The 24,698-nt window shown below is 42.7% G+C and overlaps 1 protein-coding gene across 1 annotated transcript; it reads left to right on the top strand.

The window, feature by feature from the left end:
* Positions 1–9,251: 9,251 nt before the first annotated feature.
* Positions 9,252–22,443, top strand: DACT2 (dishevelled binding antagonist of beta catenin 2). Its single transcript, XM_059841524.1, has 4 exons — positions 9,252–9,818; positions 15,595–15,727; positions 17,122–17,409; positions 19,848–22,443. The coding sequence occupies exons 1-4, from the start codon at positions 9,252–9,254 to the stop codon at positions 21,644–21,646; spliced, it is 2,787 nt and encodes a 928-aa protein (XP_059697507.1). The 3' UTR covers positions 21,647–22,443.
* Positions 22,444–24,698: the final 2,255 nt, after the last annotated feature.

Here is a 24,698-nt window from a genome sequence, read left to right as displayed (position 1 = left end):
ATAATTTTAATGGACAGATAATTTCTATGCAGGGAGTAAGGAGTCATTGCCATGTGAAATTTTCTAGTAGTGCTATAACTGAAGTAGATTCCAGTATAGCCTGTGCTTCTCCATGAATTAGGGAATTTCTCTGCTGTCTTAGCCTTGATGCAGCTTTAACTCAGCACTCTCTTGACACAGGCCACTGTCAATTCCTGTCCATTGAAGCAAACTCTGCACAATACCCTCTGTGGGTGAGTATAAGAATATTCAGAAGGAGGTGAGACTCAGGATGCTTATTTTTTAGCTGACACAGGTGGGAAGAGTACCTTGTATCACTGCAGCCAAAAAAACCAGCAAGACAAGTAAGAGAGGCCTTGTATGTTCACATTCTTACATCAGAAAAACATATGGAAAAAGAATGAGGCCATGTGAGTTTCCTGTGGTGAGGGATAAGATGTTGTACATGGTAGTATGTAGAGAATACAGTAGTATATATTTTGCACAATACCAAAACCTCTCATGCCCAGTTAACTCTGTTATATGTCTTTTTGCAATCAAATTATGATTCAGGATTACTTGGGCATACGATGCTTATAATATTTAATAATACTTACAGTGACTTTAAGAACTCTGTATTTGATAAAAAAATTTAGTTACAATTTCCTGGTCTCTGTCTTTCCCAGGTATTCACATGGCAACATACTTTGCAATCAAATTAGTTTAATAAAAAAATACAATTAAGAATCTAACCAAGGAATCTTCATAGGCATCTGACAAATTTGCTGAAGAGGAGTAAATTTTAAAGACATGGCAAAGTCAGGCCATAGATAATGTATATGTGTGTTTGCATGTGTTTATCCACAGCCTATTCACATTAAAAAAAATGTGAACAGAAATGTTAAACAAAGCACTAACTCCACAGCCTCAGTGGCTGAGGAATTAGGGACCAGCTATGCATCTCCCATTCATCTTCCCCATCCTGGAATGTGCAATATGTGCTTTAGCCCATCCCACTGCTGAGCACACAGTCAGCGTCTCAGCGTGCTTACACGTTTCCCATTTGTTTTTCCACAGCTCGCTAATGACTTGTAACTGCCCTGTCACCACCCTGCTGCAAAGGCGATGATGAATTCAGCAGGCCCAACATGCAAATGGAAAAGCACGGAAAATATCAACTGTAGGTACTGATATGCAACTGGAGTTTTGCAAACCCTCTGGTGTTGCATAACATGGTGAAAAATATAGTCTCAGAAAATAAGCACCATCTTCCTGCCAGCACAGCTCTTCTGCAACGTGCCTAAGAGCAAAGAACCATTGTAAAGTAATTCAGTTTTATTCAGTAGGTAGCTTAGTTAAATTTTACAGGAAAGAAGGAAAAGGAAATAAATGCCAGTATTTTAATTTGCCACTGCTCCTTTTAGACATGACAAAATGAAGCAAAGGCTTTACTGGTAAGAGAAGTTTGATATCACATTGATCCACAGATGCATTTAGCAATACTGCAGTGTTTTGATGTACACCAGTAAATTTTGCCAATTTATAATGCTGAAGCAATCTCTGCTGTGGTTTTCTTAATGACTGAGCTATGGGGCCAAGATAGGCCCCAGTTTTAGGAAATGAAGACATAACTGTAGCTCCGTGAATAACTCTTTCAGGGTAAACTCAGCAGGAAAGCACACTCTCAAGGCATGTTTTGCATATATCTGCTCCTTCTTATAAACAGGAGCAAAGCTATGACAGAAACACAGGCTTCAGTACAGAGGTTTTCATATACATCCATCATAGAGAAAGGAAAAGGATTTAACATTATTGGAATGAAACAAGAATTTGATACAGTTTCTTCTCCTATCCCAGATGTTGCTGGCACTGATGTGCTTTTGTGGGGGAATGCACATCTGCACTTTCTAAAACAAGTTGTTTAAGTGAAAACATTTCCCAGTCACCACCACAGTGCTGTGTGATTTTTATGCACCATCATAAAAATATTCTTAGCTCACAAAGATCATAAAAATATTCCACCTAACTATTCAGGTCAGGGGTCAAAACAGGATCAGCCCCATTTTATTTTTGCTAGAGAAGAGAATGCATTTTAAAGCATGCCCAATAAAATCACAGTCCTTGCAAACCAGCATGGTTTTGCCTTGATTTTCAGTGAAAGAATGCAAAAGGAACATGTCTATGAGCATCCAGAAAGTAAGGGTGCAGTATCTGAATGCATTAAATGCCTGTTAGTCAATAAAAGTACATTACCATGCCATCCTCTGCATTGCAGTCTAACCCTCACTACCTGCACAGATCTCCAATGCAAATAAAGATGCACACTAGCTAAATCAGCCTGCTGTAAAAACTTAGGAAGAATTAGTCTTTCTTTCTTTTTTCTCCTGGTATCCTTAAGCTAACCTGTTGACCCAGAAATTAGAGGTATATTTGGCAGAAATTAGAGGTACATTCGGCAAGATTGAAATTAGTGGGTCTTTTAGGCTTCACTTTAGCGAGCTATTAAAGCCTGTGTAAAAGTTTAAGCATGAAAATAGTGCTTTAGACTTCAGTGGGACAACTCACTTATTTAGAGCTAGGTGAGTGTTTACACATCTTGCTGAATAGGTTCCTTGGGGCCCTCTAACCTTATGTCCTGAAAACTTTTGCCATCCTTAACTGAGTTTGTTACAGTGCCATGAAAGGACCCTTTTTTCTTCCTTTTTTTTTTTTTTTTTTTTTTTTTTTTTTTTCTGGCATTGTGTTTTGTTCTCACTGCAGAAAAACTCTTTGGGGTTTTTTTTTGCACTAACTAAACTTAAAGTTACATCTGTCCAGGAATAAAAGATAATGCCCTTCCTTTATAAGGCCTCAGAGTTGATCAGTAGAATTCTGCAGCAGGGCAGGATTTATACTTTACACTCTGGAACTGCACATTGGCATGTAACTGTTTCTGTTGAAAACACACTCCTTTTTTGAAGTAGATTCAGATCTCACATGCAGGATTTGCTTTATTTTTCAGAGAAGTATGGAATTTTGAAAACAGAAATATCAGAGAGTATTATACATACAAAGAATGATGAAAAGATAAATCCACATATAGATGCTGGTTAAGAATCTGATGTGAAATGTACAGTGTTAAAAAAAGCAATGTAACAACAATTATCTAGCTGGTGTAACTAGGGCTTTGAAGGATTAATTTCTTCCTAATGCTGGGCAAGTGAAAGAAGAAAATTATGATCTATGACTAGAGGAAAATTAAAATGATAAATGGTTAAATCAACCAAACAGCACTGTGATTTAGAATATTTTTAGAAGTCAGCTGTGCAATCCAAAAATATGTCCAATAATAGCAGAAAAGGCCACAAGTAAAAATAAACTGCATATGTAAGAATGACAGCAGACCCCAGAATGAAGGATTACAAATGACTTGGTGTAACCTGGCATACAAACAGGAAAACTGGCTGCTTGGATATGCAAACATGATCAGCTATATTAAAAAGCTGTTGAAGAGAATGAAGTAAAAGATAAGCAATAATGAAGACCAAGAACCAAACTGGGAGGAGGGTCTGCAACTCTACTGCAACACTGGTGGAATTCACATTTAATATTAACAGTCAAGAGATTATAATTAAATCTCTGCGTGATGTGAACTTGCTGAGCGTTATGAATTATAATGACGGCAGAAAAATATTGCTGCAGAGCCAACAGAAAATCAGGAGGACTGGAAGAAAATGAGGTTTTCTGGGGAAAAAATGCAAGCTGCAGCTGGTGGGAAGAAACAAGGAGAGCGGGGCAGCTGTGAGACAGAATTAGGTACTAGTATCAGGACTGACTAGTAGGCTGTTCCAAATTTTCTTCAGTGTGCCAATGAGTGAGATCCATAGTTTAATTTACTTCCAAAGAGTCTTACATCAACTTTGTGTCCCTGAACATGTGGAGGTGCAACAATTCTCTGAGCACTGGTCCCAGGCCAATCACACCCAGCCCATGTGCCCCCCAGACACCTCTAGCTATGCTCTGTTGTAAACTTTAATCTTTTGCAATTCAAATTATTTCCTAGTGCTTTACCTTCTTCCCTGCTAATAAGGATGTCAAGCCTTTACAATAACACCAAATTGTATGACTTTTTTTTCTTCACATTTTCTATTAGGCTTCCACATCCTCCTTTCTTTCTAAATAACTGATACCCTTGACCCTGTTTTCTGGCTTAACCCTTAGACTTCTGTCCCCAGACTTATTCTGACTACTGTGCGCCACTCTTTCTGCCTGCCTGATTCCTTCCATTCTCGTGCATGTTCCGTGCTTCTCGAGGACCCCATCTGTTCCACACTTGCTCATGTGCTTCCTCAGTTTGCCTATCTATCCATCAATTTATGGATAAGCACAAATTTTTAAGTGGTCCAAAATAAAGACTTTTAGCTACAAAGATTTCAGTTGGAGGGCAAAAACTGGAGAGAGACAAGAATAAGCACTTTCATGCTAAGCTTGTGACAGTCCTTAGCAACGCCTCCTCCCTCCTCCCTTCCCTGCAACCCCCACCACTTTGCTAGGAGTGTCACAAGAGAATCAATCTGCAACCCCATGAAAAATAAACAGAAATAAGCACAAAAACAGATGGGCATCTCTTAATCCCCTGTAGCTGAAGACAGGATTTTACTCATGTTTTTAGAAGATTCCCTCTTCTAAAGATTTCCATCAACTCGAATCTGGTTTTGTCATAGAAGCTGTATCCATGAGAGCTACACTCTTACTTCCTTTTCCCTCTCCACTAACGTGTAAGCTATAGTTCAAAAAGTCATTTTTTTCAATTCAAAACAAATCCTCTGAATTCAACAAAGAGCCATTTACACATCAGATTTGCTTCTTTCTAATTAAATAATCCTCAAGACATCAGACCTTAAGAAGAATGTTTTCAAAGGCAGCTGTTCTGCTAATTGGACAAAACGCCTGAATGATAGCAATTTACTTAGAGTCACCTCACAGAGGGACACACACACTATGATGTATTCTCAGGCACAGAACTAACCCTACTGTGTGCATGCAACCTAAGGGTTTACTACACTTTCAGGATATTCTTAATGATTGAATTTAACATTTCCAAAAACTGGCAGAAGGCTCCAACCCACATTTTAACAGAAGCCTGTACTGCTAAGCAGTGTCTCAGTCTTTTTACATAAAAGGAGGTATGCTCAGTACATGTCTTGGGCATACAAGGAACAAGAGTGACAGGTACAAAAAATGCACTTTGCCTTATCTGGAGTAAGATAATGGCTTGTGTTAGACTTGGCTCAATCCACATGTGACTGTTCTGCATCCTCCAACAAACCTTCTAAATATCCACCAGACGTCAACAGCTCAGAGACCCCCTTAAACAGGGGGGTGAGATCCCTCACAGGATCAGTGCCAAAAGTCTGGGAGGGTAGAACAACAGGACAAGAGGACAGAGAGGCTGGCTAGCAAAGTTAGGATGCCGGTGCATGCACTGAGTTTCTGTCATGTCAAGTAACAATCCTAAACAAATAGATTCATCCTCACCTATTGTCATACATGACAATGTCAATACCACAACTGAAATACAAGGAATGAAGCCTATGCAGGGAGACTTTATATCCCTACATAATGAAATGTTACTGAAAACACCCTCTGAATCATTTTTCACAGCAAAACATAAGCAAATGTGGGAAGCAAACTGCAATTTAGCTCTTGAAGTTGTGTGGTACACCAAAGTATTTTGTATACTTTGGATTTCATCCAAAGAAAATATTCAACTGTTTTTCTTTTAAACACATCTGGAGGTCAATAAATATTGTTCTTTCCCTAACATTAGTCCCACACAAACTGGTTAATATGCATTCACAAAACAGGGAGCAAACTAATGTCTGTGGTCACATGAATTATCTGGCTTCAATTTCAGTTCCTACCATAGATTTCCTGTTTGATCCTGTGTACAAGGGTTAACCTCTCTGTACAGCTCCATCTGCCAAAGAGGGTAAATAACACCTGCCTCTTTTCTGGCAGTTTATGAGGCTCTGAGGGCATGTCTCTACCGCAGGTGCAGGCACACCCAAGCTGTCTCCACATGAGGTGCACTTACTGTATTTCTCATTTTTCTAGAGATTCAAATTAGAATGCCCAGTATTCAATTTACCAAAGTGCTGAGTGCTCAGAACTGGAAAAGAAGTTTAAGGGAACTCTGTTTGGAACGATAAGATGGATATATGTCAAATGTATAATACTAAGTATGCTGAAAAAGAAGGCCAAAGGCATCTCCAGTGGACACCCAAAATGAACAAGCATTTCTGTAATGGAACTCAGTGCCTCAGGTCTTCCCTTAAACAAAAGCAGCTTTACACCTTTTGGGATGTTGTAAAGACACCATTCATTCATTCATACTGCAATAGCTAGAATGCTCAGTATAGTTTTAAAACACAAAAAATTCTATTTGCAAAGCACAGCTTAAATAACCTGCAGTAAACAAGGCATAGGTTGGAGCATGAGGACAGAGAACTTTAAGCAGTTTCTTTCATTCTATACACTTATTGAGGAATAGACCTATGGAACAACACTGTGTAATATTATCATACGAATCAGAACTTAAATTAGGTTATGTAGACAAATTGCTTTATTTCCTACTGTATTGGTGTCTGATTTCGTAACCATATCATTCCTTCACTACAGCTTTTTTTCATTAAATTTCTTTAACTCAGGATCTGTAGGTGCAAAACAGAAATTTTATTCAAAGTCTGACATCAATCAAGAGCAATGTTTCTGAAATTAATGGAATTAAATTAATGTAAATGAAAAGCCAAACCTTTTGGTTCCTGAAAGGTGCAAGCAATATATCAGCATTCGGATTCAGTGTGCTAAAGTTAGGCAGCAAAATAAGGTGTTATGTATAGACTGGTAACTTTTTTCAAGTAATTCTTAAAGTCTAGAGCAACTTCAGAGTATCAATATTGAACTATTAAGAATAGCAGAAATTTTCTAGGTCCCTGCTATGAAATTTTCACTTTTGCTACTACCCTTCCCCCACATAATCACATGGCTTTAAATCTGGGTGCGATTCACACCTTTTATGCTTTCCCCCAGAAATCAGATAACACAAGGTATTTGTTGAGTATTCTGAAAAGATTAAGTGAAATCATAAGAGTTCTATGGAAGAAAGTAATCAGTATAACAGAGGGGATAATAAAGAAGCTGATTAGAATGAAGATACTGCTGTGATATAGCCCATTTGGGATTTCATGTATGAAAAGATAAAAAGATGAAAGAAGAGGAAGAACAAAGAGCAAGGGATAACAGTTCCTTGGAAGGGAAAGCAGGAAAAAAAAAAGTATGACCTTATAATATCTAATTCTCCTAGCAAGTATATACTAAATGGTAGTTGTGTTGGTGACTCGTTTTTTGGTCATGTTAGAACACGGTTTGAATAAAATAAGGAACTGCGCTGTATGTCTGTTTTAACAAGTGCCAAGCCAGGCGATTTCCAAAAATGCTTCACTCCTCATACCTGCAATGGCATTTTGCAAAATTCTTGCCACATGCCGCACAGTGATGGTTGTTTGGTTCTTTGCCCCCTCCATCTGAGAGGTGGCAGGATTTCTTGCTGTCTTTTGTCAGCACCTTCAAGAGCATCTCAGTGTTGAACTCAGTTTTTCATTCCACTTTGTAGATGAATAGTTCAGTCATCATGGCACTGAGGCATCGTTCTGCGCAGGTGAGCCCCATGAGAAGAATGGCTAAGGAAAAAAGGAAAAGTATTCATTACAGAGAAAAAAAAAAAGCCAAACCAAAATAACAACAACAACAATAAAAAACATTACTAAGACAATGTCATACAAGTCATACCACATACACACTTTAACTAAGCACTGTATGACCACCAGTCACTCCTGTTCCATCTGCAGCTGGAGACATTTGTGACTATTCCTACACAGTTTGTCAGAGTAGGACCTCTTGGGACCCTTTCTGACAAGCTCAACTTTGCAAGGTAAATACTGTTCTCAAATCTTCAAGTTACAGGAAAACTGTTCAAAGTGACACAATGAAAGCAATGCTTGGGTCTTACTGAGACTCTCAAATGTGTTGCACAGTACTGTAAACACGTGAATAATTTGCCCCTCTGTCCCCAGGAGGAGGTGGATTTGGCATTGCTCTAGTACTTCTAACACTCCTAAAGCTGGAGGCTGGTACAGGAATAGATAAACTGGCTGCAGTCTCAGTGGTGGACACAGCCACCCACACATGGTGTTGAGAAGAGACTATGTGACAAACAGAAGACAAAGCAACTGGTTCCCCCTCACCCAACTCCTATTCCAGCATAAAGACAAGTAGCATTCAAATTAGAGGTGCTAGCTTTTAAAGATAAACCACAGACTGAAAGGAGGATAACCGTGGACAGATGGGCTTTGCATGTGATCTCTGCTTCATGGAGAATAATGCACCTTCCCTGACATTACATCAATCAAGAGTGTGGCACACAGTGATCTTGGGATTTGTAGATGCTTCCTATTTCTGTGTAGGCAGCAGAAAAATTACATCTCCTGTAGCATAGTCTCTACTATGTTCATCAGATTCTTCTTATCAAGGCTTCTTGTCCCCTACTGCATCACTACAGATTATGCATTCTGTCTTTGCTGCCTGCTAAGCAGTTACCTCTGAAGGAGCTGCAGCTGCCTGTCTTGGGAGCTTTAAATGCTGGCATATCTTGGTAGCAACAACACCACAGTCTTGAATTTCCACGGCCAACTGTGCTTTCGTGTCCCATTCAAACCACGTCCTGAGCCCTTCAAATGACTTTAGAGGGGAATGAACTACATCTGGACCTAACAAGACAGAACTGTGCCCTGCTTCCATAGTGAGAATCAACAATTCAGAACAAGACAGCGAACTTGCACAGTGAGATCCCAGTTGGGTCGGTTTCTGGAGAGCAAGATGAGTGCCAGTGCTGTGCCTGGCAGGACGCACCACCAGCCAGGAGAAGAAGGGATAGAGTCACAAGCGCCACGTTCTTGCGAGGGAAGCGTTGTTATAACCGCGAGCGCTCTTCGCACCATATCCTCGCATCACTTTAATTTACACGCGGCAGCATTAGGACGACCGGCTCGGCTCCGGTCTCCGCAGCATCTCCGGGGACCGCTCCCGGCCGGAACGGGCGCTCTCACCCCGGCGCTCTGGACCGGTTCGCCGGACCCTGTCTCTGCCGAGAGAGGGCGAGCACCCCATCCCTTTTCGCTGCTGGGGCGGAGGACGAGGCAAGGGCAGCCCCCCGGGCAGAGGCAGGGACAGGGATGGGGCAGGCAGGAGCCGCCCCCGCGCGGGGCGGAGGGAGCGCTGGGTACTGGCTCCTCGCCCCGCGTATCCACCCGAGAGGTGGCCCCGGCGCTCCCTGGAGCCGCAGCCGCTTTCCTTCGCTCCCGCCCTCCCTCTTTCCCTCCCCCGTCCCCACCTCTCCTCCAAAACCGCAGGAGTCGCTACGGCTCCGCTTCACTCTCTCCGGTGCCAGCGGCGGAGGGGGGCGAGGGGACCTCAACGCAGGCACGGCCCGGAGCGGGAGCAGCCCCGCATCCTCCCCGCCGCCCCCCTGCCATGGCCAGTGTCGCGGCCCAGCGCTGACGATGCTGCTGGGCGCCCCACGGCCGGGCGGCTGGGATCGCGGCCGGGTGGGCGAGAGGCTGCAGGCGGCCCTCGCCGGCCTCCAGGAGCTCCAGGTGCTTCGGGAGAAGCAGCGGGAGCTGGTGCGGGCCGCCCTGGCCATGCCGCAGCGGCCGGCGGAGGGCGGAGAACAGCAGCCCCTGTTCGCCCACAGCAAGGAGCACCGTCTGGAGGTCACCCTCTCCGCCCTGAAGGAGCAGCTGGTAAGGGACCGCAGTGCACGGGACGCCGCGCTGCCCGGCTCCGTGAGCCCAGCGGCGGTGCCGAGCGCGGGCGGACGGAAGCGGCCCTGGGCTGTCAGACACCCGGCTGCCCTTCGGGAGCCACCGGCGCCGTGCCGGCACCGAGGGCGGGCAGGGCGCTGCCGCCGCGGGCCCTGCGCTGCTCCCGCCCCGCCGGCCGCGGTTCCTCCGCGGGCAGGGGCGAGCGGCCGGGCCGGGGCGGTGGGCGAGCCCCGCCACAGCCGCTGTAGCGGTCGAGCGCTGCCGCGGCTCTGGCGGGGCTCGCCCGGTTGGCCCGGAGAGGGCAGTGCCGGCGGCGGGCGCCGTGCCAGGGGGAGCGCTGGGGAGAAGTTGTTATCGCGGCACCGCTCATTCATCGGAGCCGAGGAGTAGGCGATGATTAACTTCAGTAATACAGCGCTCAGCTCTCAATGGCAGCAGCCGTTTGCATAGGAGATCAAGAGACACGCGGGCTGGGATACACCTGCATCAGCGCTCGGGGGTTTGGGTGGGTGTGTGCGCGCACACCTCTGCGCCTCCACCTGTGAGCGCGCACCGCTGTGTGCCCGCGCGGCTGTGCGCCTGTGGGAGCCCATCTGCCAGGAAACGCTTCGTGGGACGAGAGTACTTTGTTCTTTCCACGGATGGCGTGATCAAAAGGGAAGAATAACTGAATGCCAGACCTTGTATTTGAAGTGCTGCACCGGCCACTTACACAGGGGGTTTTTTTGAAACTAAAAAACAATTCTGATTTGTAGCTGAACCGAGTTTCATAGCTGAGACAATAATCAAAGGGTAAAGGGCTTTAATCTCTAGTATAGGCAATTACACACCTCAGTAAACTCAGATTTAATTCAGAATCCTTTCCCTCGCTGTACTGGTGCAAGTCTTGGCCCTTAGTTATCCATCAGGTGTGAAAACAGAAGGGTTATTCACTCCCCGTAGGCAGCTTTCTCAGGCAGCATCTCGAGATAAAATGGGCTTTAACCTTCAGGGAAATCTAGCCACCACTGTGTGAAAACACAGCAGCGGGCATATCTTGATTAAATTAAGAAAATACAAGACAAGTGCACAGACAGCCGCTTGATTACCAGTCAGTGATAATCTTAAGTAATTTCTTAACTTTTTTTTTTTTTTTTTTTTTACTGGGCAAAAGAACACTTATTACCTGTTTGAGGCCAGTGGGGTAACAGAATCACACAATGAGCTCTGATCGTAGTGACTGTACTTCTTTTCATGTCAGCTGTTGTGCTGTAATTACTCATTTGTCGTAATATTTTTCAAATAAAATATTAAGATAGAATTAAGATATTATTTTGTCAGGATTTTACTTGCACCTTACAAGGCTTTCCAAGAATGTGGGAGAAACTAGCCATTAAAATGGAAGGAAAAAGAGGCTGCCCTTTATTTGCTGCCCTTTAGAAATGCAGGAGTTGAATGGACTCAAGAATAACTGCACACCTCCAGAGAGGGACAGATTTCACCAGTAGGTGCCAGTGCAATTATAGGAAACATGTCTCTTGGGATGCCTGGGAGGGAAGCGTTCATAAAGCTTCAGAAGAATGACTCAGAAGTGCATAAATCCAGGTACAGGTTCTTCAGCAAAAATACAGTTGTGCTTAAAGTAGTAATACACAGCTCTTCTGATTGACCCGTGGCTGCTGGAGGCTTTTCAAACTGTACTCTTCAGGCCTCCTGGTAGCTTTATTGGTTTTTTCCCCCTGCAAGTTGCAGATGTGTATCTGAGTAGAGGTGCATACCTCAAATTTCCTTACTAGCAAAGTAAACCCAGTCGAAAACAGGCTTTTACAGTCATTTTAGAAGTAGTTGACAGATCTAGGATCTCAGTGACCACAGGCTGAAAACTTTCCCAGTGGGTCATGAGCAGTGTATTGCACTTAAAACCTATGAAAGTTCTGTTCATGATTGCAGGAAATGAAGTTAAACTGAAAACAACAGAAAATGCAAAGCACAGCCTTGCTCAAGGAGTGACATGTCTTCAGCAACAACAGCAACTGTAGTTGTTGGCCCATGGAGGATACAGTATGTGATTGCTGCTCTGTAAACTTTCAGATTGAGAAACTCCTTAACAGTGTAAATGTAACTTTTCCTTGCAGTGCACCTTGCTCCAGATTTCAAGGAGGACTGTAGCCCTGAGCTTTAACGTGGTCACAGTTTAATTCATAAAAAGTTTGGTCCTCACAACATAAAATGAGAAAGCCGTGTCAGCTGAACATGGCTCAAGGCATCTTAGAAATGGAAACAAGGCAGATAAAAAGTCAAGACAGGCTTCTTCTATAATGGTAGGGTGAGAAACAGGAGAGCAGAGGCAGAAACCTTAAGGACTTGAGTCTGACTACTGGGAATAATAGAGCAGAGCCATCAAATGCCATAGACATCACATATGGATGCCATTCCAGAATCTCAGTCTCTTCCCCAACAACAATTACCAGAGCCAGTGATCAGCTGGCCTTCTGGCACTCTGCTGTAGGCAGTCTGCTACCCCTAACAGTCATGCCCTTTTTTGCCCTAACCAGTGGCTCTTTTTGGTGGCCAAGGTCTTTTCTGGCTACTGCAAATTACTACAGCACATGCGAGGTCAATTCTGTAGCAGAAGAGGAGCTGAGTTAAGTGATGCCACCCACTCTCAGAGATCCTGAAGGTGCTAAACTCCTCTTAGCCAAACATCATGGTGACAAAGAGGAAAGAGATGCAAATTCACGCTAATGCAAAGAAAGAAATCTATGATTGCTGTCAGTGTAGGTGGGTATCGAAGGCTGCAACATCCAGTATGTTCTCAGCTCTTTCCTCAAGAGGACATATTTATAAACCTTATTTTATTTGAATCTGATTATTTTGTTTTGCAAGCTTTCAGGTGGTTTATAATGTTATAAAAATGTGAGAAGGGATACATTATACTGAAGAGATAAAAACAAACAGTTGGTACCCTGCATTTTACACAGGTTTTTTTCCCTTTAGGTAATTTTAAATACAAGAAAATGTCTTTTAAACCAGGGACTATTTTTTTTGAATCAAAATTTTGTCAGCTGAGAGAAAAAAAAGTCCTTCTGGAAGGAATTCACCTTGCTCTATTACAAGTGTCTGGGATCGATAATAGTAATTTCCTGATGCTGCTTTGCACCATCAGTTACAAAAAGACCCATGTGTGGGCAAAACTAGAAAAGAATACTATGTTTTGTGCATTCCAGAATGAAGTCAGATTATTAGAATTATAGGATGCTAATCTATAACCAAGAAGTGTTAACATCTCCCCTTTGACTTTGAAGAGATTAGTAGTTGAGAAGAATAGTCAAGTATGACCAGGGGGTTTTGGTGCCTTGATCTGGGGTACCTGCCTGTGTTGTTGTAAAGGAACCTGCTTTTCAGAGAGCGTTCTTCCTTCTGAAAAATGGGATGTATGATGATACTCCAGATTTGCCTCCCGAAAACTGTAGTCCATTGGTAGTACTTGTTGGTTGGGAAAGTTTGGTCCCACACTGTGCAGTGTCCAGAAGGCTTCACAGCTGCATTGCCCAAAGCAAACAGATGGTTTTACCTGCAAGGTTTTGTCACATGTAAAATTCATGTTGTGAAGAGAGGAAGAGTGTATTTAGGGGTTACTGTTTTGAGTTCTGCCCAGTGTGGGTATTGGAGCAATAACAGCTTGAAACAAACACACCGGAAAAGTCATTCTTATCCAAATGGTTTGAGGAATGCCTCTCTTCTTAGAGTGCAGAAGTAGTTAACTCAGAGATCAAAGCTGGGTCAGTGGCTGGAAACGTGAAAACCCAATGGTGTGAGGCACCATAAAAGGGTTAAAAACGATGATGTAAATCATGTGTGTTGGTTAAAATGCTGTGAAAGCGCAGACAGAACCTGGAGGTATAATAAATAATGTTTGAATACCTGAGAGCCTTGTGGCCTCTCTGTCATTAATCAGAAACCACAGACTGAGGGATTGGCTGGCAAAACATTAATCATTAAGCAATTAATTCCAGCCACGGAAACAAAACTTTGTGATTTCCTGGGTAGGTGGGATTGAGGAAGGCATGGCATGGTTTTGCTTTTTTACCACGAAATAAAGAAGTACTGAGGAGGTCATACATCCATCATTCAGATGAAATAGAAAATCTCCTTTATTATCCATTTCTTCCCTTCTTTTTTGTTTATGTGAAACAGGAAGAGGGAAGTCAGGGAAAATCACTGTGGATTTCCCTGGGAAGCAGTAATGAGCCTTTTGAGTTTAAACCTTTCTAGATATGTGACTCTAACAAAAAGGGGCTTTATTTCTTGTGTCTTATATGTTCCTCCAGTCCTCTTTAAAAGCATGCTAAAATTTTTTTTTTTTTCTTCTCAACAGCATCACCAGCCTCAAGAGTTCTCTTGTGAAACTCAGGGCATCTGTATGTTTTTTTCTTACAATTTCTAATAATTTACTGATTACCTTAGGATCTTAGCTTTTTTTTCTTTTAGTATTTATAGCTATGGAGAAACCTATGCAAATTTTAAAAGCTGAATAATTCGTACAAAAGGAAGGAGGTAGAAACGTGGGCATACTGATCTTGATTTTCTGCATGTCATTTAATTTTAGGATACTTTAATTGCTTCAAGGGACCTAGATTTTTTATTTTTATATATTTGAGGTTGGAAATGCTGCTAGAACTTCCACTTGTGTTTTTAAATATGAAATGTACACATAAAGAAGGATCTTAATAATGTTTTTCTTACCATTATACTGAGTGGAAACCCATCCCCTTGAGAGCTTTGAGCACAACTTTGCAACCAACTTCAAGGGACCACCTTTCTATAGAGTACTGTAGGACGGATGGTGAGGTGTGATATAATTAGAAGCTGCCTAAATAGGGACAGGGCTTTAGATAATTTGCCAGGTGCCACGTGAGAAGTTTGTGACAGAAACCAACTGTGGTTCTTTGGCTGGTACCTCACGCCTGGCCATCTGCCTTGCCAAGCTGACGGCATAAATACTGGGGGAGCAACTGCAGGAGCTGTTACCTCATATCAGCCTGGGCAGTGATTGCAGAAGGCAACAGATTTAGCTGCTGGCTTCTGAAGGAATATTCACCATTTATTTTAAATACAGTCATTTCCCCACCATATTCAAATGTCACCTTCTCCTTCCAGGAAATGGGTGGAGATATGTGGCCACAAGACAAGTAAGGAAAACCTGCAGTAAAATAGATGTCACAATTCTTGCATTGTATCCTTTCAACTATAAAGACGTGTCATCAAAGCCAAGGGTTTTACTGGAGCGGGCATGCTGCCTTTACTTGGTAGGGCAATAAGATGCCTCAGCCACAGTGGTTTCCTTTCATCTGGCAGATCTTAAGAGTTTGTGCAGACAATCCATAGCATTTACATCCTCTTCTGCTCAGAGGCAGTGTATGGCAACGTGCAGCGCAATAAGGATATGTTAAGTTAAAAGACTTCTGTTGTATTTAGGGGTACAGTTCCTGCCATGGGTATAATAAAAAAGCCAAAAGTTATAGTAAGTACCTTCTGAGTGAGTTTTGAGAACATGTTTAGCTGGGCAGAAGACAATATATACGGAGAAACGAAATGTTTTGTCCTTGTCCATTAGGTCAGTCTCATTACAGAGAGCCAACTGCAACAGTCCCTAGCTAAGGAAAACACTTCATGAGAATAAAATCTTGCTGGCACAGATGGCCTGAATTCATGCATTGCTGCTGAGGTTCTAACTGTGATTATTCTTCATTTCTTCCTTCTTACCTTTATCTAGTCTCGTTTGAGGAGACAGGATGTCGGCTTGAAAAGCCACCTGGATCAGCTAGACCAGCGAATAAGTGAGCTGAAATTGGACGTCATTAAGACCTCCAGTGAATACTTGGATAGTGACAGCCGGCCCAGCTCAGGTAATTTGCACTTGGCTGTTTATTCCCAGGAGGATGGTGCTAGGAGAATTGAAGAGCGCCAACTGCTAAGCAAAACTCTGTGTTATTTGGTCAGAAACGGTGCCCCATGGCTGAGGTGGATAAGTCATCTGGCACAGAGTGGGCTCACAGAGCTGCTAGGAATTTTCCTGCAAAGTTGATTTAGTCGGAAAGTGCTCACTCACTCAAACAGTATTCTTTCTAGATTATTTAATTTTTTTAATGAACCTTGTAGCCACACATGGAAGGAGAGACAGATTTACTTATTAATTACCTTGTGCAGGGTAGAATGATCATTGGTGAAATGGATAGAGTACTTAAAAGAAGTGGAGACCAATATCAACACACTGCTTGAATCCAGGGAGGATTCTGAACCTCACTAGGGCTTTGAAAATCACTATTGCAGTGCTCCTGTCAAATGAATTTATGTAGAAGAAAAACAGCACTATTAAAAGACACTGAGAAAAACTACCCCAACAGAGTAAAGCTCTCATAGACAAAAAGATACTGGGTATCAGGTTTCTGGTCTGATTCACAGAGAGAGCTGTACTTCAGACTTTTATAGCTAGGATGTCTGTCAAAACCGGTTTCTGTTATCTAGTCAGACACAATGAAAGTAGTTCTTTTAAACAGAATTTTTGCAAAGCCTCAAGTCTTCAGTGAGACAAGGAGATTTTTTTTTTTTTTTTTAATACAACATACAGATTTGTAGCCTGGTACTTAAAAGGCATGTAAAAAGTGCAAGTTTCTGTGGTGTGTTTAAGTTCAGGAGTTGTTCACTTAGGCACAGTTCAAAAGAAAATATTCCTTCTCTGTTATAGAGAGGAATAATAAAATTTCCTACCTTGAATTCATACAAAGCCTTTTTTAATGCTTCCACAATTACTGGAAATTATCTCAATACATGGAGAGAGAAGCTAGTCTCCATTCTCTGTCCTTAGACATTCCAGCTATCATAGACTTGGCAGCTCTGACCACAGGCTAGTTTTGCTCTGTCCAATCCACTAATCTGATCCGTGCTTGCATGCACCTAGTACAAGTCACAACAGTGTCAGAGGTCCCTGTCTTACACCAGTTGCATCATAATCCCCAAAGAGATTCCCCAGTGAAGAGCTGGGCATGATGATGCAGCACTTCATCCCATCCCACCCTCGAGACTAAGCAGGCATGTATGTGCCAAGCTGGCTCAGGGCCTAAATAAATATGCAGAAGCCCAGTAAAGGTTAGTTGAATTAGAGTATACCTCTGTTAATGTTACCTTAATAAATGATAATAAATTTAGGCTTGTGGCACATAGCAAATGAAGATTTATTTCTTCTACAGAGCATGTTTAGTTGCTGTAAATACGAAATATCCTATTTATGTTTACTCTGCAGGATTCTATGACCTGAGTGATGGTGGTTCTTGCTCACTCTCCAATTCTTGCACCTCTGTGTACAGTGAGTCTATCTCCTCCTCCCACACCAGTCTCTTACCCAGCTCTCAACACCCTAAAGCGAGGCTCAGCGTGTTTGATTACCGACCCAAGTCTGCAGATGAAACTACTGTGCACACCACCAGCTTCCAGCAGCAGGGAGCCTATGCCAGCGATGGATGTCGGATTGCAGCCAGCAGAGATGTCTCTGGGACTCCTGCCAGGTCCAGGCCAAGGCCAGTTTCCACAGGTAATTGATAGCAGAACTGGGTACTTCATTCAAGAGAAGGGCATATTCCTGGTTATTGCTCTTTTAGGACCTTGTTTAGTCATGTGTAATCAATATATAATTCTCAATTTCAATACACAGAGTGAGAGCGGATCAAAACCACAGAGCCAAACCATTTACTGTCCCACTTCCCCATGTCTCCATACTCCAGATACTTTTAAACAGTAACAAATAATAGAATTAATCAATTAAAAATATATGGATGAGATAGTAACAAATACGAGGACCTATGCATTTAGAAATGGAAAAATACTCTAGTCTATGAGATAAAATTGTAAAGACTATTGAGATCTTTTTTTAAAGTTTCAGTATTTGAAATACCTTGTGTGAAAGTGCAGAGATGTATTAAAGATTTCAAGTAAACTCAAAATTCCCTATTTACACAAATTAATGTTGACTCACACAATGACTCTTTTTCGTAATTTATGATGTACAGTTAGGGACAAAAAAATACCAAAAGTTAATTGACTATCTAGAGAGCAGTCATGAGCCTAAAAGGATCAGCCATGAATTTGCATCATACCTTCAACAAAATGGACAAGTCTATTAATATTCCAGATTGCTTGTTTACCTTCTGTCAAGTGACATCATATCACTTCTTATCACAGATTCTTCCATAGCCTCAAAGCAATCGGTGTTAGAGTGATCCAGCAAGATGTGTAGCAGTTCCATTGTAGAAACAGGGAAGCTATGAGGAACCTCACTTCAAGTACTGTGCCACTCTGGAATCATTCCCACAGCTACTTGAGCTGAGCTTAAGTCACCTCTGGCTTGCTTGGAACAGAAACAAAGACCACCTATTCTATACTTAGGTGTGTAGACACACCTGGAGGGATGACAGCCATTACAGCATAAAGGCAAAGTCTTCTCAAGGCTTGTCAAAGGCTGAAGCTGAGCTTAATGACCCATGGCTTCCATGTTTAGATTGCAGACATTTTGCTCTCTCAAAAACTTTCCTGCCTTGAAACATGTTGCTGAGACTCCAGGGGCTTTATGTTTGTTTTTTTTTATATAGACTAGCACAAAAAGGGATAGCTGATACTGAGCAGGAATGTGGGAGAGAAACTACAGACCTCCTTCAGCCCTTCTTCCTGGCTAAAGCCTCTTACTTCCTTCACAGTGAAAAACAAAAGTAGTGGGGTAGTAGTGAGTATAGCCTTGAAGAAACAATTCTCATAAAGTTGACCACATTGCAGGAAGTGAAGCAAGATTTTACTTCAGAAAACTATCATTTGGAGAGGGGAAGAAATTTCTCTTTTCCTCTCCTTAGAGGAAATGGCAAGTACAGACCAATTGCCTTTTCTTTCATTGGCAAGCAGAAAGCTTGCTGAGACGTTGCAAGCACAACATGCTTTTGACTCCTTCCTGATTTGTTTGCAAAAGAGTGCAGCATTACACACTGCCAACAATTTCCTAAAGAATTTTCATTATGAAATTCGGTTGTTAGGTTGTCATCATAACCTTTGTTGTGTCAGGTCTGTGCATAGGTAGGACGCTGCAGACCACCCCAGATTTTTGTGGTCTTTTAAAAGCTTGCTGTGACAGGACATTAATAGTCATCATGTGACTATTCACATAGTTTGTGAATGATGTGGTTAAATGGGATGGTTGAGTTTCGTGATAGCATGAGGCACCCACAAAATTGGTTAGCTGAGGATTTGTTGGCACTGAAGTCTGCATTGTACTACATAGAAATCCAAGCTAACTGGTTCCAGAATTCTTGCTGCCAGAGGTAACTCAGCTCCTTAGTACTCTGTTGAATGACATGTCTGGATGGAACAACCTTTCTTCACACAAGAATACAGCCTCTCCTCTCTGTGCACAGGAGATGCTGTTGGGAGGAGGGTGCTGCAGTCACGAAGAGTAAATTACAGCACCATTGACAATACTTCTAAATAGAAGAGATAGGAGTTGGTGTCTATAAATGTCATCTTCAGGGACTACACTTCCCATGTGCCTGAGTAGTTAGCCTTAGATTTTATTCCTCTGTGAAAACAAAGATTCTTCAGTTCATTCTTCTATGACTTCTCTGCTAAGAAATAAAAATAATCCCTTGTTTTTGTCTAGTTGGGTTCCTGCTGGTCTGTGACATTTTAGAACTTTTCTGTATATGCACAGATTTACTTTCATCCAAGTAGCATCCAAGTAGTTTAAATTTCCTGCAATGGAAAGAGTTTCATTATTTGCATTAAAAAGCATTTTAAATTCTGTTATGCTTAGGTGATAAAAGCTTTCAAGTTATTCAGTGACCTTGGAAGACTGAAATTACTTTCTTTATCCATGCTACTGATTTTAGTAAGAGCTACCACATCTCTCTGATACAGCACTTCTAGCATGAACTGGGTTGAATGTAATTGTCTGTGGTTTAATTAGGTTGTTTATTTTCATCCACCATATAGGTGACTTGGAAAGACTCATTCCAGCGGACACTAGATTTCAGACAGAAATGGATCCCAAATCCATGTTGCCTCTGTGCCATAATGGAGACATGCACTTGCTCAGCATGGACCCCAAATTCCAGAATGACCTGGTCTCCAAGAATGGCATTGATGTGTATCCTTACCCAAGCCCCCTCCATGCAGTGGCTTTACAAAGTCCCCTTTTCTCCCTGGTGGGAACATCCCCAAAATCAGACTTCCAAGCTCCTCCCAGCAAACCTATGCCTAGTACAACAGGTCCCAGCTTGATTAAGACTAGGCCAACCACTGAGGTCAAGCCGGGGGGTTACATCAATAAATTACTGCAGCTGACGAGGTGCAAAGGGAGCAGTCGGGCTGAGGCCAGTGAGTGGGTTTCACCCAAGAACCAGCCAGCTGCAACGCACCAGAGACTCATTATAACCCCCAGCACCGGTGGAGTGAAAATTAACAGCAGCAGTAGCCAGCTGGAAAAACAGACCAGTTCTGTGGAGAGTAACAAAGCTGAAGGGAAGCTGTCAAGAGAGGTGCCAGAGGGGGAATGTGCCAAGCAGCAGGAGATCATGAGCTGTATGAATGAAGAGCAGTCATCCGCTCGGCCTGACACAGAGCCATCAGCTGTGAATAGTTGTTATCCTGCCAAGTCAGCAGCAAGGGGCTCTCCTCTGGCAGAAGAAACAGAGAGCAGCATGGAGCGCAGTTTGTCCTACTCACAGCTGTGTCAAGAGGACTCTAGCCCAGACACCTGGAATGCTAAAGCTGTCCCATCCAGAAAACTGCCCATCAAAAGGTGCGGCAATGCCAAATTGGCTTACACTGGGGGTCACGAACGAGTGGCACGAGCTGAGTTTGTCCATGCTCAGTTTGTCCCTGCAGAATCCCATCAAGTCCGGGTAAAGTTTGCCAGCTCCAAAACAAAGGCAGTGAAGATAAAGAGGAGGAGCAGTGAAAAAGTCGTTCGGCCTGGGAAGCAAGCCTTCTGCATGGAGAAAGTGAGAGGGTCTCAAGGGGCCACCAAGCTGCCTGTTGAGTGGAATCAGCTCCAAAGACCACAAGGAATGAAGAGCCTCATGCGGAGACCTTCGTATTCTGGTGACATGGCTGGCAGATCGTGCTCAGAGTCGAGTCTGTTCCCAGTGCAGGTCAGGCTCCCCACTGTGCCATCCGGCCCAGAGCTCTACGGAGCCTCTGCCAATGCACTGTATTCCCTGGAAGCAGCTTGTGCAGACACAGCCAGCAGGAAGAAGCAGCGCAAGTGGCAGTCCACAGTGGAGATCTCTGCCAAGGCGCAGCCGGCCAGCCTGTCTCACAGCTTTGGCCCGGGAGCGCCAAGGCAGCCAGGGAGGAGAGCCGGCGTCCCGCGCACCGTCAGCACGAGGGCTCGCTCCAAGGGGCAGCAGCACGGAGACGGTGCCAAGAGCGAGTCAGACCACTCCGAGTACTCTGCAGAGTGCGCCTCCCTCTTCCACTCCACCATCGCAGAGACCAGCGAAGGGGAGGTCAGCGATTTCACAACCAACCGATTCGGGGACAGCGAGTCCAGCGAAGGCGACTGGGATGGCAGCAGTGACAGCAGCAGCTTTGCTCTTGACTATGATGAGGGGGATGAAAGTGAGCTGATTTGGCCTGAAGGTTCAGTCAGACAATCCGTGACTGTCCAGGCCTCTTCCAAGCCTCTTCCTCCAGTGCCCAAAATCTGTCGCATCAAAGCTTCAAAGGCACTGAAGAAGAAGATAAGGAGGTTCCAGCCTGCCTCTCTGAAGGTCATGACCATGGTGTAAGGGAGAGCAAGCATCTATTTCTTACAGTGAGACATCCTGCTGGCTCTCATTTGCAAAATAAAAGGACTCATGTGCGGAGAAAAGGACTTTCTTACAGGAGCTGTGAATAATCCTTGAGTCTACACAAGGGATCTTGTTTGTTAATGCCTGGACGTAAATGTCACTGTATGTAATTCCCTCTTTTGCCATTTATTCTGTAAATATGAATCTCTGTGTATATTATGTCATGACTTTTTTAATTATCCAAAAAGGTCACCATGGTGAAAATGAAAACAACCTCCCCTGTAAGATTTTACAGGCAGGCCCTTGGTGGTTTTTTAACCATATGCACCCACAGGATCAGTCAAGACATAAAGACTTGCTAAGAAAAAAGTGTCCTTCCCTCTTGCAGTCTGAAGTCTGTATTAATCATCTAGCTGTTATTGTGGTCATATGGAAAAGCTCTGTTTCCTACATAGTTTTATTTTATTGCAGATCAGCCATCCCATACCTTCTCCTAAACACTGGGAGGATGAATCTGTTCTTCCATAAAAACATAATATGCTTAATCAAGAAGGCAGGTGTATTTGTGAATGAGAACAAGACTTCAGTTTGCTTCCTTTTTTTTTTTTTTCCAAAATAGCATAGGGTTGTTTTTTCAACCCCCCTCTTCATGGTGTTCCATGTTATTGTTCATTTGTTGAATGGATGAAAGAACATGAAGGCCACATGCCACAGTGTGTGATTAGCTGGGACTGAGATAATAGCTTTGCCCCTGAAGTTGCAAACTCAATAAATACTATTTAATGTACTGAAAATTATGCTTGTCTGACTTTGATGTCTAAAGAAAATTATTCTGGTCTCTGATACGAAATAGTTCTGTGTTTTTACGATCACTGTGCAGAGTGGTTCTTTTATATTTTCAGAGCATCACTGTAGCTCAGTCAGAACCAGGGCCCACTCTCCCTCTGCCTCAGGAAAACTTTTCCAGTACCTGCTTCTAAATGAAAGAATTTGAAAATGGTATTTTTTTTTTTTGAGGACAGGCTAGTGCTTAACTGACTTACCTAAAGTGATGCAATTTTGTCAGAAGAAACTCTTCATTTAAAACATGTATTTATGTATAAGTAATGTGTTTTGAATGCATTTAAGGGCACTGATATGAAGCTTTGTATCAGTGTCTAAACAGAAAAAGTCATTTTGTTACTTCTTCACAAAATGAATTTTTTGTGTTCAGACAAGCAGTCCTAATTCTTTCCTCTGAGGACAGCAGTCTGGGAGCGGAGCTGAAGTTCACCCTGAATTTACAAAAGAGCAGGTATTATCCTCCTACCCTATTTCAGTGCTCAGTCTGAGTACATTCCCAGCCTAGGAGATGTAGGCATTACCTCATTCAGCTGCCTGAACTGGATTTGAAACAAAAGGTGAGTGCTTTGCAGAAACTGGGTAAAAGAGTGATTGTTTACTCCAAGAATTCAGTAGCAAACAGAAATATTGAAAGACAACTTTCACCCAATACCTTCTATTTGGAAGCTATTTTATGTTTTGAAACCACTCAATTTTCAAATAATTTGTGGAAAATGAGAAAAGTAAAAGGTATGTAAAGTAATTTAACTCAAGTATTCTAACTAGTACATAACATCATCTTTACTGTAACTAGGAAAACATTACATTTTAGTCAGTGGAATATGTTTGAACATTTTTTTCATTGCTCCAAGAGTATTGGACATAGTCACTCTGGTAGGATTAATTGGAGAAATTCACAGGTCTGGCAGTGGTTTCTTGTTCAGCATGTCTAGCAACAGAACAAACAAAATAGTGATTTATGCTTTGTTGACTTTCTACACCATGAAAGGATTTTTTTTTCCATTTACACAAAAGGTTTCATTTGGGGGAGTGTGTCAAAAGTTACATATGATCTTTTAATCCAGGGATTTTCTGTGTTGGGGTGGGGTTTATTGGTTAGTTAGGAATTTTGAGGGTGTTTTTTTCATGAAGGAGGAAATTGTTCTTAAGCAGAAAAGTGCTCTGGGTAGGAGTGTTCTGAAACCTGGTAAAATGTGCCACCCAGTAGCTCCCTGCCTTTTTACCAGAGTAAGCTCAAAAAATAAGTTTGTGGTCCCACAACTCAGTAAATCCTGCTTTAGGGCTGTTAATACTCCCTCAGAAATGTTGCCAGACACATGATGAAAGTGCTGATACAGAATGAACTCAGGCTGCCAATTCAAATAAAGAAAAATGATGACTTAATTTTGTACTGACAGGTTTTATGCCAGATGAGGTATCATTGCCTCTACGACTCACACTTTCTGCCAGGTCAGATACCTCCTCTCCACCCAGAGCCAGCATAAACCCAACATAAAAGCATAAAGCTGGCCCAAACATCATTCTGTGCTTTGGCTAATTTGACAGAAATACAGTTATGTGCCCACACTTGATCCAGGGGAAACCTGTGGTGCTGGAGAACCCCAGCAATGTAGAGAACCTGCTGTAAGGTGTTAAGTGACGCTCAGAAACATCACTCAGTGCAGTGATGCTACTGAGCTGTGACTTTTTGTCAAGGGCAGAACAGGTGGTGCTTCAGGTGGTACTTCCCCTGTGTACTGCAGGACATTGGATGTTCTCCCTAGCGCTGCCCTTTGTCTGCTTGTGCAGAAACTGCATTGGGACCAGAACTCTGGAGGGAAGAAAGAGGACAGTGCAAAACAGGGCAGGAGACTTGGGTGGCCAATGGTGTACTGACGTGATAGATAGTTCAGTGTACTGAAGTGTGTTTTGTTGGCAAGTACACCAAGAATTTTGATAACCACTGGGTACAAGTGTGATGCCTCTGTTCATTGGAGACTGGGCTAGCTCTGCTGACAGGACCCCAGAATACCTGCCACCTAAGCAAACAGCTGAAACATACTTAAAATCAACAAATGTCAATAAATACTCTGATGCCCTATTCTTTTATGTGTATGTACTAAACATCATTAAACTACCATAAAAATATCTTTTAACCTCATCATGAAAATAAGGGATGCCCAACCATGGGATCATGGCCATACAAAACAGAAGTATTCACTGTTTG

This window comes from Haemorhous mexicanus, chromosome 3 (genome assembly GCF_027477595.1).
Source record: "Haemorhous mexicanus isolate bHaeMex1 chromosome 3, bHaeMex1.pri, whole genome shotgun sequence".
NCBI lineage: Eukaryota > Metazoa > Chordata > Aves > Passeriformes > Fringillidae > Haemorhous > Haemorhous mexicanus.
The sequence above is the reverse complement of the archived record's forward strand: the minus strand, read 5'-3'. Positions and strand labels throughout refer to the sequence as shown.

Excerpts from the sequence above, each read along its gene's own strand:
- DACT2 (XM_059841524.1), top strand. The coding sequence starts at position 9,252 with ATGGGGCAGGCAGGAGCCGCCCCCGCGCGGGGCGGAGGGAGCGCTGGG. Across the intron at positions 9,819-15,594 it reads CCGCCCTGAAGGAGCAGCTG|TCTCGTTTGAGGAGACAGGA; the intron begins GTAAGGGACCGC and ends ACCTTTATCTAG. Across the intron at positions 15,728-17,121 it reads TGACAGCCGGCCCAGCTCAG|GATTCTATGACCTGAGTGAT; the intron begins GTAATTTGCACT and ends TTTACTCTGCAG.